This window comes from Lemur catta, chromosome 8 (assembly GCF_020740605.2).
Source record: "Lemur catta isolate mLemCat1 chromosome 8, mLemCat1.pri, whole genome shotgun sequence".
In the NCBI taxonomy this organism is placed as follows: Eukaryota; Metazoa; Chordata; class Mammalia; order Primates; family Lemuridae; genus Lemur; species Lemur catta.
This window is the reverse complement of record NC_059135.1, coordinates 102,362,490-102,376,945: the sequence shown is the minus strand read 5'-3', so window position 1 is coordinate 102,376,945 and position 14,456 is coordinate 102,362,490. Positions and strand designations below refer to the sequence as shown.

At 51.5% G+C, this 14,456-nt stretch overlaps 1 protein-coding gene across 1 annotated transcript; it reads left to right on the top strand.

The window, feature by feature from the left end:
• The first annotated feature begins 12,701 nt into the window (after positions 1-12,701).
• GPR148 (G protein-coupled receptor 148) lies at positions 12,702-13,772 on the top strand. Its single transcript, XM_045560302.1, has 2 exons — positions 12,702-12,778; positions 12,872-13,772. The coding sequence occupies exons 1-2, from the start codon at positions 12,702-12,704 to the stop codon at positions 13,770-13,772; spliced, it is 978 nt and encodes a 325-aa protein (XP_045416258.1).
• Positions 13,773-14,456: the final 684 nt, after the last annotated feature.

The window sequence follows — 14,456 nt, the reverse complement described above, 5'->3', positions numbered from 1 at the left end:
CAGAGACAAAGAAGACACTATATGTTGACAAAAGTGTCAATTCATCACAAATATATAACAATTATAAACATATATGCACATAGTAAGGGAGCCCCAAAATATATGAAGCAAAATGGACAGAATTGAATGACAAATAGAGACTCATGCCCCCCTTTTAATAATGGATAGAACATCCAGAAAGAGATCAGTGAAGAAACAGAGGACATGAACAACACAACAAGCCAACTATACCTTACAGACACATACAAAGCATTGTACCCATCATCAATAGCAGAAAAAACATTTTTTTCAAGTGCACATGGAACATTCTCTAGGATAGATATATGTTAGGTTATAAAACAAGTCTCAAGAAATTTTTAAAAGATTGAAATAATACAAAGTGTTGTGTCTGATCACAATAGAAAACTGAAAATCAATAACAGAAGTACTAGAAAATCCACAAATATGTGGAAATAGATGTTGCTACCACCTAAAGTGATCTATAAATTAATGCAATCCTTATGAAAATCCTCACAGCATTTCTTGCAGAAATAGAAAAGTCAATCCTAAAATTCATATAGTATCTTAAGGGACCCTGAATAGCCAAAACAACCCCCTTTTTTTTTTTTTTTTGAGACAGAGTCTCACTCTGTTGCCCAGGCTAGAGTGCCATGGCGTCAGCCTAGCTCACTGCAACCTCAAACTCCTGGGCTCAAACAATCCTTCTGCCTCAGCCTCCCAAGTAGCTGGGACTATAGGCATGCACCACCATGCCCAGCTAATTTTTTTTCTATATATATTTTTAGTTCTCCAGATAATTTCTTTATAGTTTTTAGTAGAGATGGGGTCTCGCTCAGGCTGGTCTTGAACTCCTGACCTTCAGCGATCCTCCCACCTTGGCCTCCCAGAGTGCTAGGATTACAGACATGTGCCACCATGCCTGGCCCAAAACAATCTTGAAAAAAGAAGAACAATTTGGAGCTTTCACAATTCCAAATTTCAAAACTTACCACAAAGCTATAGTAATCAAAACAGTGTGATACTGACATAAAAACAAACATACAGACCAATGGAATAGAAAAGAGAACCTAGAAATAAACCCTCATATATATGTTCAATGATTTTTGACAAGGGTGTCAACACTATTCAATGGAGAAAGTATGGCTTTCAACAAATGGTGTTGTGATATCCACATGCAAAAGAATAAATTGGGCAGGGCGCGGTGGCTCACGCCTGTAATCGTAGCACTCTGGGAGGCCGAGGCGGGTGGATCGCTGGAGGTCAGGAGTTCGAGACCAGCCTGAGCAAGAGTGAGACCCCGTCTCCACCAAAAATAGAAAGAAATGATTTGGACAGCTAAAAATCTATATAGAAAAAATTAGCCGGGCATGGTGGCGCATGCCTGTAGTCCCAGCTACTCGGGAGGCTGAGGCAGTAGGATCACTTAAGCCCAGGAGTTTGAGGTTGCTGTGAGCTAGGCTGATGCCATGGCACTCACTCTAGCCCGGGCAACAAAGCGAGACTCTGTCTCAAAAAAAAAGAATAAATTGGACCTTTACTGTACCCGATATATAGAAATTAACTCAAAATGGACTAAATACATACATGTAAGGTCTAAATCTATAAAACTCTTAGGAGAGAACAGAGAGAGAAAGCTTCATGACATTGGATTTGACAATGATTTTCTTCATATGACACCAAAACCCCAGGTAACAAAATAAATAGAAAACAAATAAATTGGACTTCATGAAAATTAAAACTTTGTGCATCAAAGGATACTATCAACAGAGTGAAAAAGACAACCCACAGAATGGGAGAAAATATTTGTAAATCATACATCTGATAAGGATGTATTTTTTAAAACTTCTATAACTGAACAAGAATCAAACAACCCAATTCAAAAATGAGCAAACGACATAAATATATATTTCTCCAAAGAAGATATACAAATGGCCAATAAACACATGAAAAGATGCTCAACATCACTAATCATTAAGGAAATGCAAATCAATACCACAATGAGATTCCACTTCACACTCACTGGGATGGCTACCATCAAAAAACCAGAAAGTAACAACTGTTGGTGAGGACAGAGAGAAATTGGAATCCAGTGTTCTCTTGTTGAGAATCTAAAATGGTGCAGCTGCTGTGAATGGCAGTTCTTCAAAAAATTAAACATAGAATTCAATAATTAGACATCAAATTTGCTTGATGCAGTGGCTCACGCCTGTGATCCCAGCACTTTGTGAGGCCTAGGCAGGAGTATCACTTGAGGCTAAGGTTCAAGACCAGCCTGGGCAATATAGTGAGACCCTGCCTCTACAAAAAAAAAAAAAGAAGAAGAAGAAGAAGAAAATTAGCTGGGTGCAGTGTCATGCACGTGTAGTCTTAGCTACTTGGGGGGCTGAGGCAGGAGAAATACTTGATCCCAGGAGTTCGAGGTTATAATGAGCTATGATCAGGCCACTGCACTCCAGCCTGTTCCTCAAAAAATTAACCTCAGAATTATTACATGATCCAGCAATTCCACTTCTAGGTATATATCCAAAATAACTGAAAAGAGGGACATGAACAAATATTTGTATACTCATGTTCACAGCAGCATTATTCCCAATAGTCAGGAGGTAGAAGCCACCCAAATGTGCATCAGTGGATGAATGGCTAAACAAAAGGTAGTGTACACATACAATGAGGTATTATTCACTCTTGAAAAGGAATGGAATTCTGACCCATGGTAAAACATGGATTAACCAAGTAAAATAAGGCAGCCACAAAAAGACAAATACTGTATGACTCCACCTATATGAGGTACCTTAGAGTAGTCAGATTCCTAGAGACAAAAAGTAGAATGGTGGATGCCAAGGGCTGGAGCAGGGGAATGGGGCATTCATGTCTAATAGGTACAGAGATTTAGTTTGGGAAGATGAAAAAGCTCTGGAGATGGAGGGTAAGAATGGATGCACAACAATGTGAATGTACTTAATGCCACTGAACTGTACACTTAAAGTTGGTTAAAATGGTAAATTTATGTTATGTATATTTTACTACAATTTAAAAAATTGAAAACAAAAAATGTAGGATGCCCTCCTCAATATGGCGAAAGATGTGGAGGGAGACCAGCCTGAGCAAGAGCGAGACCCCGTCTCTACTAAAAATAGAAAAGAAATTATACGGACAGCTAAATATATATATATATATTTTTTTTTAGCTGTCCATATATATATATACATGTATGCGTGTGTGTGTGTGTGTATATATATATATAGAAAAAATTAGCCGGGCACGGTGGCGCATGCCTATAGTCCCAGCTACTGGGGAGGCTGAGGCAGGAGGATCGCTTGAGCCCAGGAGTCTGAGGTTGCTGTGAGCTAGGCTGACGCCATGGCACTCCAGCCCGGGCAACAGAGTGAGACTCTGTCTCAAAAAAAAAAAAAAAAGATGTGGAGGGTAGGCTTGAGCGTTTTGTGGGGAAGTGTAGCGGGAGTGCGCAGGGCGGGGCGAGGAGGCTGCGGACGCTGCAGAGGGCTGTGAGGGAGCGGGGCGGCACAGGAGGCGGGGTGACCCTGGGAGGGCCAGGGCACACCAGGCTGGTGTGAGGGTCTGAGGACCAAGGCGGCCTCACCCTGAGAGGCTGCAGGAAAATTCTCTTCTGGGAAAGTCGGGAGGCGAAAAGGGCTGCGGAGAGGCTGGGCTGCAGGGAATTCGCTGCCCACCGTCTGGGCTGCTTCTGAGGGCGTCGGGTCCGGGCCAGACGCCCCCACGCCTCCCGGGTCGGCTCACAGCGACGGGCATTCTCAGTGTGCAGCGGGGGAGCCTGGGGCCACAGAAAACCAGGGGCTCACGGGGAGCGCTCGACTCGGCTCTCCGGGTCCCGGGAGCCGCTGCCTACCCTGCTCCAAGCCGTTCCCAGGAGAGTGCAGAGGGCGGGTCGCGCTAAGCCGGACGTGGGACACGTCGCCACGGTCCTGAGCGGGGGCATCTGGAGGGGGCCGACGGCCCGGTGCTGTGAGCAGAGGCAGAGCCGGGCGGGCTGGGGCGCGGGTTCGGAGGGCTGCGCTCACCCCTCACCGGGGAAGCGGCCTCACCCGGCGCCACCGGGACCCGCGCGCAGGCAGGGCGGGCGGGCTCCAGCGGCCTCTGTGCGCGCAGGCTCTGTCCGCCGGCCGGCTGAGGGCCTGCGCTCACCCTCGCCCGCTGTCCCTTCCCACCGCAGTGTTGCCACCGGCCGCGGTTTCCCTTTCCCGGAGCCGGGCGCCCTGAGCCGTGCCAAGAGGGGCAGCACCAAGCGGCCCGCATCCCCCACGCCCACCCCGGGCCTGAATTCGCCGCTCCAGACCTTGGACTGGTACCAACTCTTCCCACCTCCCCAGCCTCAGTTTACCGGGCCCCGACATCCTCCTCGCGATCTGCAGCGCCCCAGACCCCTCGGAGCTCCTCCCTTCTCCTTCTCCTCTAGTAAATGAAAACTCGCGCTGTCTGGGAATCCTCTAGGCCTTCTCGGGGACTTTTGAACGACACCGTCCTCCCCCGTGCGGTCTGTGGGTGTGTCGTCCACCTTTCTCCCGGCCCCAGCTGCTGGGCGAGCTCCCTCGGGGCGGAGCCTGCGTCTCGCGAGCGGGTCGCCCAGTCTCCGCGCCGCGCGGCCCCCCCGGCCCCACCCCCGCCTGGCTCCGCCCAGAATTCTCCTGGCTCCGCCCCCGGCCCGCCAGCTCCTCCCCTCGCTGGGGCTGTGCGCAGCCCTGGCCGCGGCCCGGGCGCCGGGATGTCGCTGCCCCAGGTCTCGAGGTCTCAAGGCCTCGGTGACTGCGTCCTCCTCCCCAGCCGCAGCGGCCGCCTTCCATCCCAGCGACGTGCTGTGCGGCTGCGGCGGAACAGAGGGGCAGGGCTGGGCGGAGCTCGCGCCCCGGCGCCCCTGTGCGCAGCCCGCCCTCCGGGTCGCTGTGGAGGGGCCTGGGCCTTCCTCCTGGCTTCCGGTCATCCCCAGTGTGCAGGCTGCGGATGCGACTGAGTGCGCAGCGCTGCGTTCCATTTCAAGAATGAAGGATGCCCCCACCCCGCCTGTGTGTTGTATGAGAGAGGGAAAGCCCTTTGCTCTTTGAAGGTAGTTCCAGAGGACTAAGGTCACTGATGTTGAAAGCAAAGGATCCCTTCCCTGTCTCAGTTATATTATTATAGCAGAAACCTTGAGTGCCTGCCTCGATGAGCAGGTTCCCAAAAGTGGCAGGTGTGGATGACAGGAGAAGAGGGGCTGTCCCCTCCTGCTGGCGTCAGACGTGCTGGTGCCACAGTGCTGGAGTCCACAAATGGCTGCCCTGCCATCTGGCTGGGCAGGGGAGACGCAGCTTCTTACGGCCCAGCGTGCTCCTCAGTGTTGAGAGTCCCACTGGCCCCCACCCACCTCCAAGGTGGTGGCTGAATGACCTTGGCAAACCTCACAGCACCTGCTGGAGACAGGCCCACCCTGGAGGCCCCAGGCTCCTCAGAGGGCTCCCTGGTCACTCAGGCATGGCCCTCGCACACTGTGCTGGGGAGCGTAGGGTGGACTCTGGGGAGGGCAGCTCCGTGCATGTCACACTGCTGACAATGTGACTCCTTGTGAGGAAGCAATTGATATCTAGAGAAACATCACAGGTTACCATGTGGTTGTCAGACTGAAAACAGCACCAACATCTACCAGGAAGCAGAGGGTAAGTCAGTGGTGGGGTGGCCGGAGAATGGAAAGCTGTGGAGCATTTCCATAGAAGGAACTAGATCTTGAATGGCAACAGCACTGGCCTGCAAGGAAGGGCACTGAGTGACAAAGGCAATCATCAGAATGAAGTGACCACACCAAACATAGAAATCAATGTGATATATAGTTCAGAAACCGTGTATTTTCAGGAGCAGGAGGAATATACAGCAATTCAGGGTGGACGCTGCCCCTGGGGAGGGAGGCAGGGAGGGAGGAAATAGGCCAGAGGATGGTGACAAAGAGAACTGTAACTGTATGTGCAATGTTTTGCTATATTAAAAAATATGTATATATAATATACTTATGTGTAAAATATGTTATATTTAGTTACATATAATATAAAGATGTTAATAAGAATAATTGGAAGCAAATATGGCAAAATGTCAACATTTGTTAATTCTAGATAGTGGGTCTATGAGAATCTGTTAATCCCTCTCTGTGTTTGTCAGTATTTCAAATAGTTCACAGTGCTAATAAAAGAACAAATTGCTGTAAATTAATCTTTAAAATTAAATAAATGAACAAAATGAACTCCAAGTGTGACAATAAAGGACAATAAAGACAATAAAGGACAGAGGAGGTGACACCATGCACGGAAAGGAGTGCGAGCCCGCAGAAGAGGGCAGGGGAGTTGCCCAGAGCAGCAGCAGGAGAAGCTGAAGGGAAGGGTGTCCAGGCAGAGCCCAGCTAGGGGTGGACTCTGGGTGGGGCGGGCAGGGTCTGCTGAGCAGAGGAGTTGAACAGGGCAGCTGCCACAATGCAGGGAGGACGGCCATGGGCTTTGCAGACCGGGACAGCATCTGGGATTATTTCAATTATTATCCAGACTTTATGGATCTTTGGAAAGCTTCAGGAGGAGGATGGACACAGTAGTGGTCAGAAGAGAAATATGGGCATAGACTAAAGAGGCTTTTCAAAGGCTTTACCTGTATGTTAAAGCCTAATATAATAAAATTTACTACACGAGTAAGTGAATAACTAAAAAGTCCCTCTGACTACCTTGAGGAGAAAGGGTGCTAGAGATGCTGGTGCGTGCGTGCAAGGGTGGGGCTGCCAGGGAGCAGGAGGCAGGTCTTCTAGCCAGCGGCCCCAGCCCACCTCCAAGTGATATCATTCATTATTCACCCATCCCAAGATTGCCTGGGCACCGTGCTGAGCCAGCAGCCACCACGGGAGGTGGGACTGGAAATGGAGGCCATCCCAGCTGGGAAGGAGCTCAGCATGGGGTCAGGACAGCCACTGGACTGAACTGAACCAAACGGGGGCGGGGGAGATTGTAAGGGCTATGGGAGCTTTCAGAATTAGTTTATCTTTAGCAATACATATGACTCAGTTATTTTTCAAAAAGAAACGTGTTTAAACAGCAGATGCAGCCAACATTCCAATATTCTTTTATATTTACTGAAAATCTGCTAATTCTAAAGATTCCAATATGCTCAAGGTCTCTGGGATCTCAAGGACTGTTCTGGAAAAGCATCATATCTCTGATATTCCTGATCAGTTCAGTACCTGCCTTTGGAGGAGCATTCCTCTTCCCTGCATCTGGCCCATCACAAAAGGCACCTCCCTCTGCCTCCAGGCCTCCTGCAGCCCATCATTCACTTGGATGGCCCCCTGTCCTTGCAGATGCTGAGTTTGGCCTTGTCACTCTATAGTTTAAATTGCCTCCCACCCACCTTCCTGCCATAGCCAACATCACTCCCATGCAGTGTCAGGCCCTTCAGAGCTCCAACTCCACTCAAACTGAATCCTTGGCTTGGAAAATTTCAAAATATTACTGTTTATTGACAATGCACTAGTCACCCAAGAGCTCTAATGGAGATGTACAAGGAGATGAATGTTGTTTTCATGGTTGCTAACACAACACCCATCCCGCAGCCCGTGGATCAAAAAGTAATTTTGTCTTTCAAGTCTTAGTTATTTAAGAAATACATTTCATAAGGCTATAGCTTCCACAGAGAGTGATTCCTCTGATGGATCTGGGCAAAGTAAATTGAAAACCTTCTATAAAGGATTCACCATTCTAGGTGCTATTAAGAACATTTGTAATTCATAGGAAGAGGTCAAATATGGACATTCACAGGGGTTTGGAAGTTGATTCCAACCCTCATGGGTGACTCTGAGGGGTTCAAGACTTCACTGAAGGAAGTCACTGCAGATGTGGTGGGAACAGCAAGAGAACTAGGATTAGAAGTGGAGCCTGAAGATGTGACTGAATTGCTGCAATCTCATGATAAAACTTTATTGGATGAAGTATTGCCTCTTATGGATGAACAAAAGAAGGATTTAGAATATTCCATAAACTTCGTTGATAAAGTAGTGGCAGGGTTTGAGAGGATTGACTCCAATTTTGTAAGAAGTTCTACTGTGGGCAAAATGTTATCAAACAGCATCACATGCTACAGAGAAATCTTTTCATGAAAGGAAGAGCCAATCAATGTGGCAAACAACGCTGTTGTCTTATTTTCAGAAACTGCCACAGCCACCCCAGCCTTCTGCAGCCACCACCCTGCTTGGTCAGCACCATCAACATGCAGGCAAGACCCTCCACCAGCAAAAATATTAAGACTCACTGAAGATTCAGATGATTGTCAGCATTTTTTAGCAACGATTTTTCAAATTAAGGTATGTTGCATGTTTTCAATGTCATGCTATTGCACACTTACCAGGGTAAACATAACTTTTATATGCACTGAGAAAGCAAAAATTCGCATGACTCACTTTATTGCGATATTCATTTTGCCGTGGTGCTCTGCAGCCAAACCCGCAATATCTCTGTGGTGTGCCTGTATAAAGCAGGGAGCTGAGGTCTATTCTAAGGGTCAGAAGACATTTTGCATAAGAAGAGTCTTTCGAACTGAGATCTGGCTGAGCTGAAGTGAAGTATGTGAAGAGGGTGGCAATGTCTCCGGGCAGCATGGTTGTTTATTCTTTAAGGAGTAGAAGGGAGGTGAGAGAGTTGGAGCACAGAGGATTGAAAAGGGAGGGAGGGGCAAGGGATAGGCTGCACTAGGTCCTGTGCATTAGGACCAAGATCTTGGTTTTTATTATAAGGGCAATGAGAAACCAATGGGGAGTTTTGTTTAACATAGAAGCACCATATTATTGACATGATGGTGATGATGATGGTAGTGAAAAGGATGAGGATGATGATGATGGTGATGATGATGTGATAATGATTGATAGTGATGATGGTGAGGATGGTGAGAATGGTGAGGATGGTAGTTGTGATGGTGATGATGGTGATGGAGATGATGATGGCTGTGGCTATGAAAACGGTGACAGTAATGATGATGATGATGAGGAGGAGGAGGAGGAGGATAATGGGGTGAGGGTGATGATGAAGAGTCCAGCCAGGAAGGCAGAAGCAGGAAGACCATCCAGGAAACTGCTGGAGTGGAGATGGAGATAACCCAGGATTTGGAGTGAGAACTGCCTGTGCTCTGCCGCTTATTTGCTAGGTGGCCCCGGGAAAATTAACTGACCTCATATTCTCCATTTCCTCATCCTCTGAATGGTTCCTGAGGACGGAACAAAGCATAGAAAAGCACCTGGCACGCAGCAGTTGCCATGTCATTTCTCTGTGCTTCCCCTCTGCCACACAGGCACGCACTCAGACGGGCAGCGATGAGGGCCTGGCAGGTGGAGATGTCCTCCACTCCTGCAGCCTGGTCAGGTGACGTGGCCAGTTGCTGAGGGACATTATATTGCTGCCAGGAGACCAAGAGCCCCTGTTTAGATCATCCTCTTCGACCTGGTAGTCCTGGTTGCCGGCTGCCTGTGGGAACAGCTGTGTGAGGTGAGGGTCTGGCTGGGCGGGTCGCAGCCGCCTCTGCCACTGCCCACTGCCCACACCCTGACCCCAGCCTCGTTAGGATGTCACAGTAAGTAACTCCTGTCCTGCTGCCAACTCTGGGGACACAGCAACAGGGACTCTGCATGTCTCAGGAAAGATGGCTCCTTACTGATACTGAGCTCTCTTGAAACATGACCTCAGGTAAGGTGCTTAACCTCCTAGGGCCTCAGTTTCCCACCTGCAACCTGTCATGCCAGCTCTACAGAGCAGTGTGGCATTTCTGTGAGACAATGTGCCCAGTGCCTGCATGCAGAAGGTTCTTCACAACAGGGCCAAGTGTGGTCACTGTCACCTCACCTGGGGGAGGACCTGCGGGCCCGTCTGTTCTGGGCTTTGAACATGTTTGCGTCGGGCCCTCCCACAGCTTCAGTTCATCTCTAGCTTCCTGGAGGGCAGGGATGCTCCAGCATTCTCAGGCTTTTGAAGTGTCACGCATGGCCAGGATTCGACTTCCGAAGTGGGGTTCAGGTTCACTATCCTGTGCTGTTAGCACCCACAATGCCGGCAGGGCTGTCCTGCCCATAACGAGTGCAGGGGAGGGGGCGGAGCAGTTAAAGACTGCAGAGTCACTAGCCAGGAAGGGCTAGTGCCATGTGGCCACTCTGTGACCCTGGGGATGGCCCTGTGTGACCCTGCATCTGTGCCAGTCTGTGTTTTTCCCAGGGAGGGCAGCCTTGACGGGGCACCCAGGCAGGTGAGACCAAACTGATTTCCCTCCAGGGCAGCACCTTCACGGCGCTAGAGATTGTTTTATGTCCTTTGAAAGTAATAAAATAATTCTCAACGGAGGACAGGCTCTTTATTACACTCCACAGCTCTCTCATTATGGGAGTTACTACCTTCCCGTTTCCATGGAGCTGTTGCTTGTCACCCGTCACTGGCCACAAGGATTTAGCTCTCAGCCACATTTGTACTGAGGGGTTATTTAACAAGTTTCCTTCTCCCAGGGAATCTGCATTCTAAGGCGGCCAGACAGGGCAAGACTGACAGCGGGGGGCCAGTGAGGGTCCCTCTGCCGGGCTGGACAGCAGACAGCCGCCAGCCCTCAGCTCTGCAGCACCCAGGGCGCCTGCTCAGAGTGCTTGTGCCGGGAAGGGCTCTGCTCCCTCTCCCGGGCCAGTTAGACCGTAAGGGACCTGCAGAGGTGCTAGGGGATGCCCAAGGGAGAGCAGGCCGGGCAGAGCGGGTAGGGCATTGCGGTTTCTCTGGAAGGCCAAGTGCGCTTTCTCAGAACCCCACTTAGAGTCTCTACCATAATCTGCCATCTGGGCACTGGTGCTCTTGCTCTGGCAGATGCTGTAACAGACCCTCAGAGGAAGGCGCAGTCTCGGGACTGTGGTCGGCATGGTCTCGGGGCTACGGTGGACAGAGGGGGACCCTCCTGGGCAGCCGGGGCCTTTGGCCAGCTCTGAAGGGAGGAAAGACACTCATGTGAGAAAGGGCCTTGTAGTGAGAGGAATGAGTCTGAGGCCAAACACTCTGGGTCCCAGGACACCCCTGGCCCAGCTCTCCCGGTGTGTGAGCTCAGGGGTCGCTCAGCTCCCTGCTCTGCCGCCTCCACTGTGTCCCAGATGTGTGGAGCAGAGAGTCAGTCTATGGAGCATGCTTAGTAAAGAGGCCGCCAGGCAGTAAGCATCAGCACCTAAGGGTGACCCACAAGTCCTCCAAGACAGGTGCATTGTCATCACGGGCCCTCACTGGGCACCTGGAAGCCCAGAGGGATAAAGTAATTGGTCCAAGACTGCACAGCTGAGGATGAAATCCATCGATGAGGACACCACAGCACACTGAGAGAGAAGGGAGGCAGCAGGTGTCCACCCAAGTGGTCCAGGGGTCCATGGCCGATGGAGGAGGCCAGTTCTGGTGTATCACGTGCTGGTCTGGTCCAGGTGGCATTTGTGTTATGAGGCAACTCCTCTCACACCTAGTGTCTGACATTCCTGCCTCTCTCTGACCCTGAAAATGTCTTGCCTGGTCTTAGGAAGGTTCCCATGTGGCTCCTACCTCGTGGAGCAGTCAGCCTGCCAGGGCCAGTGGTGGGTGTCAGAGCAGCCCATTCTGCAGTGATGACAAGGGGGACTGTGGGCAGAGGGGACCTGAAGCCACATAGGATGGTGGGGGGGGGCGGCTAACATTTATGGGGCGTTCCCTCAGATTATGTCCCATGCTAAGTCCTTTACCGCTGGGATTTGGCAGCATTTCCTTGAGGTCATATGGACAGCAGCCATGTGTCACAGATAAGGAAAGTGGAGGAAGTGAGCAAAACTTCTCAGGGCCACCAGCCAGCACCTGGAGGTGGGGCGGAGACTGTTCACCTGAGGCAGAGCCCCCCACCCTGCTGTGGGCCCCACCTGAGCACACCCTACCATCCACACCTCCTCCAACTTCGTGGCGGTGCCCACCTCCCAGCCCTCTTTTCCTGCTTCTGCTCCTCACGGCTGGCTCCTGTGGGCTGCCTGCCTGCCAGGCCTCCCCCTCCCCACCACACAGGGAAGCCGCAACTCAGCTGAGACTTTGTGGCCACAGAGTGCTCTCCCATGTGGACCCCTGTGTGGGAGGGGTGTAGGAGACACACACAGTGTCACCCCCGGCCTGGAAGCTGCACCGAGGGCTTTGTGATGAAGGCTGTAAGCATGCCCAGGCACCTCCAGCCTGGCCCATTTCATAAGCCCCCAGCCGGTCAGAGGCCAGGCTGGGTCCACAGCCCGGCAATGCCAGGCCCCGGTGGCTGCTCCCTCCCTTCCAGCCGGGCAACCTTGAATTCCATCCAATGTGGGAAGCATTCATCACACACTCCCTGTGAGCCAGCCAGGCAGGTCTGGGGGAGGTTGAGATGGGGACACTTCTGCAGAGGTCAGTGACTACTGAGTGGTAGCAATGGGCTGATGAATTACGTGCACCCACACGGGCGCAGCAGCGTAGCCACAGAGACATGCACCCACGCAGGAAGCTAGGTGTGAGCTGAGTTTCACGTTGTTGGTTTTATCTTTGTTAAACAGTCTTTCCTGAGGGTTGCCCAAGCCTGGCATCCCTGCAGAGGAGTAGCACCCTCAGGGCCGCTGTGAGGGGATCAATATTCTGGGCAGGTGCAAAACGAACAACCTTTGACAAAGCTGACCACTCCCGCGAGGACACATGGAGGGCAAGCTGGCACCCTGCGTTCTCGGCACTACAGCCTGGCCAGCCCTGGCCCAGCTTGCCAGCAATACACCGTGCATGCCCCAGGCAGCCAGCAACACCTCTCTGGACCTCGGGCAGCTCAGAGTGCCCAGCTCTGGGCTGCGCTGGCTCTGTCTTCCCTCAAGCCTGCTGGCTGTGGCCACGCTGGCCCTGAGCCCCCTGCTGCTGGTGACCATCCTGCGGAGCCAGCGGCTGCGGCAGGACCCCCACTACCTGCTGCTGGCCAACATCCTGCTCTCGGACCTGGCCTATCTTCTCTTCCACATGCTCATCTCCTACAGCAGCCTGGGCGGCTGGGAGCTGGGCCGCATCGCCTGCGGCATTGTCACAGATGCTGTCTTCGCCGCCTACACCAGCACCATCCTGTCCCTCACGGCCACCGTACTGCACACCTACCTGGCAGTTGCTCATCCTCTGCGCTACCTCTCCTTCGTGTCCCGGGGGGCTGTCCGAAAGGCAGTGGCCCTCATCTGGCTGGCGGCCTTTTTCTTTCCCACGTTTCTCCTTTGGTTCAGCAAGCGGCAGGATGCCCAGCAGGAGGAGCGTGGGGCCTCGTGCATCCTGCCGCTGAGCCTGGGCACCCAGGGCCGTGCCCCCCTCGTCACAGTCACCCACATTTCCATCCTGTGCCTTCTCTTCCTCTGCACGGCTCTCATTGCCTACTGCTTCCGGAGGATCTACACAGAGGCCAGGACATCAGACATCTGCATGAAGGGCTATTCCTGGGCCAGGGGCACCCTGCTTATGCATTCAGTGCTGATCACACTGTACATGAGCGCAGGGGTGATGCTCTCCCTGGACGTCATGCTGACCAAGTACCGCCACATTGGTGCCAGGACTCACACTTGGCTCCTGGCAGCCAACAGCGAGGTGCTTATGCTGCTTCCCCGAGCCATGCTCCCGTACCTGTACCTGCTCCGCTACCGGAAGCTGCTGGGGGTGTTCAGGGGCCTCTTCTCATCCAGGAGGCACAAGGCAATCTTTACCACATCCCAGAGCTGCCAAGTGCACAATTTGGCAGGCTGAGGTTAGAAGTCATACGTTGAATGTATCAGCATCCAATTATGGCTGACTCCTTAGACTGTGAAATACAATTGTGGAACAGGCCCTTTAAGAGAACTTCAACTGATTGTTTTCTCCATTTCAACAGTTTTGAAGTAGAGAAAGCTCTCTTCTAGTGACACTGAAATTCTACTTGGAAATGGAGGTAAGTAAAGGCGACCCAGAAGGCCTTTGGTCTAAGTGGGGTGGAGCTTTGGCCTGTGTCTCCCTCCACACCTTCCATGGCCACGTGGGAGCATCGCTGCCTGCAGCCACACAGATGGCAGACTGTGACTGGGAGCTGGGACCTGGGAGGTGAGCAAGGAGACCATGAGGCCCTGTTTGCGCAGCTGCTCAGGCTGTGGGAGGGAGGAGAGGAAGCTGGGACCCACCTACAATGGGTGTGTCATGGAGGTGCCCCTATAAAGCCGAATCTCTAAAGGTTACATTCTCAGAATAAAGATAAATGATGACTAACCCTTACAAAAGGGAGTAGCAAGGGAACTTGCTTGCCTTGACATTGGTGCTATGCAGAAGAGGAATAAAATTCCTCAAGAATTCTTAAGTAAAAGCCACCCTTCAGACAGGATTAGAGCTAGCTTTCAAACTGTGTTAGTGGTCCAAAAACCTCACTCCAATTGGTGTGGGTCTCCTGGAGGATCTGAGCTT

Coding starts and splice junctions, on each gene's coding strand:
- GPR148 (XM_045560302.1), top strand. CDS start 12,702: ATGGAGGGCAAGCTGGCACCCTGCGTTCTCGGCACTACAGCCTGGCCA. Junction 12,779..12,871: donor CAGCTTGCCAGCAATACACC/GTGCATGCCCCA, acceptor TCTTCCCTCAAG/CCTGCTGGCTGTGGCCACGC.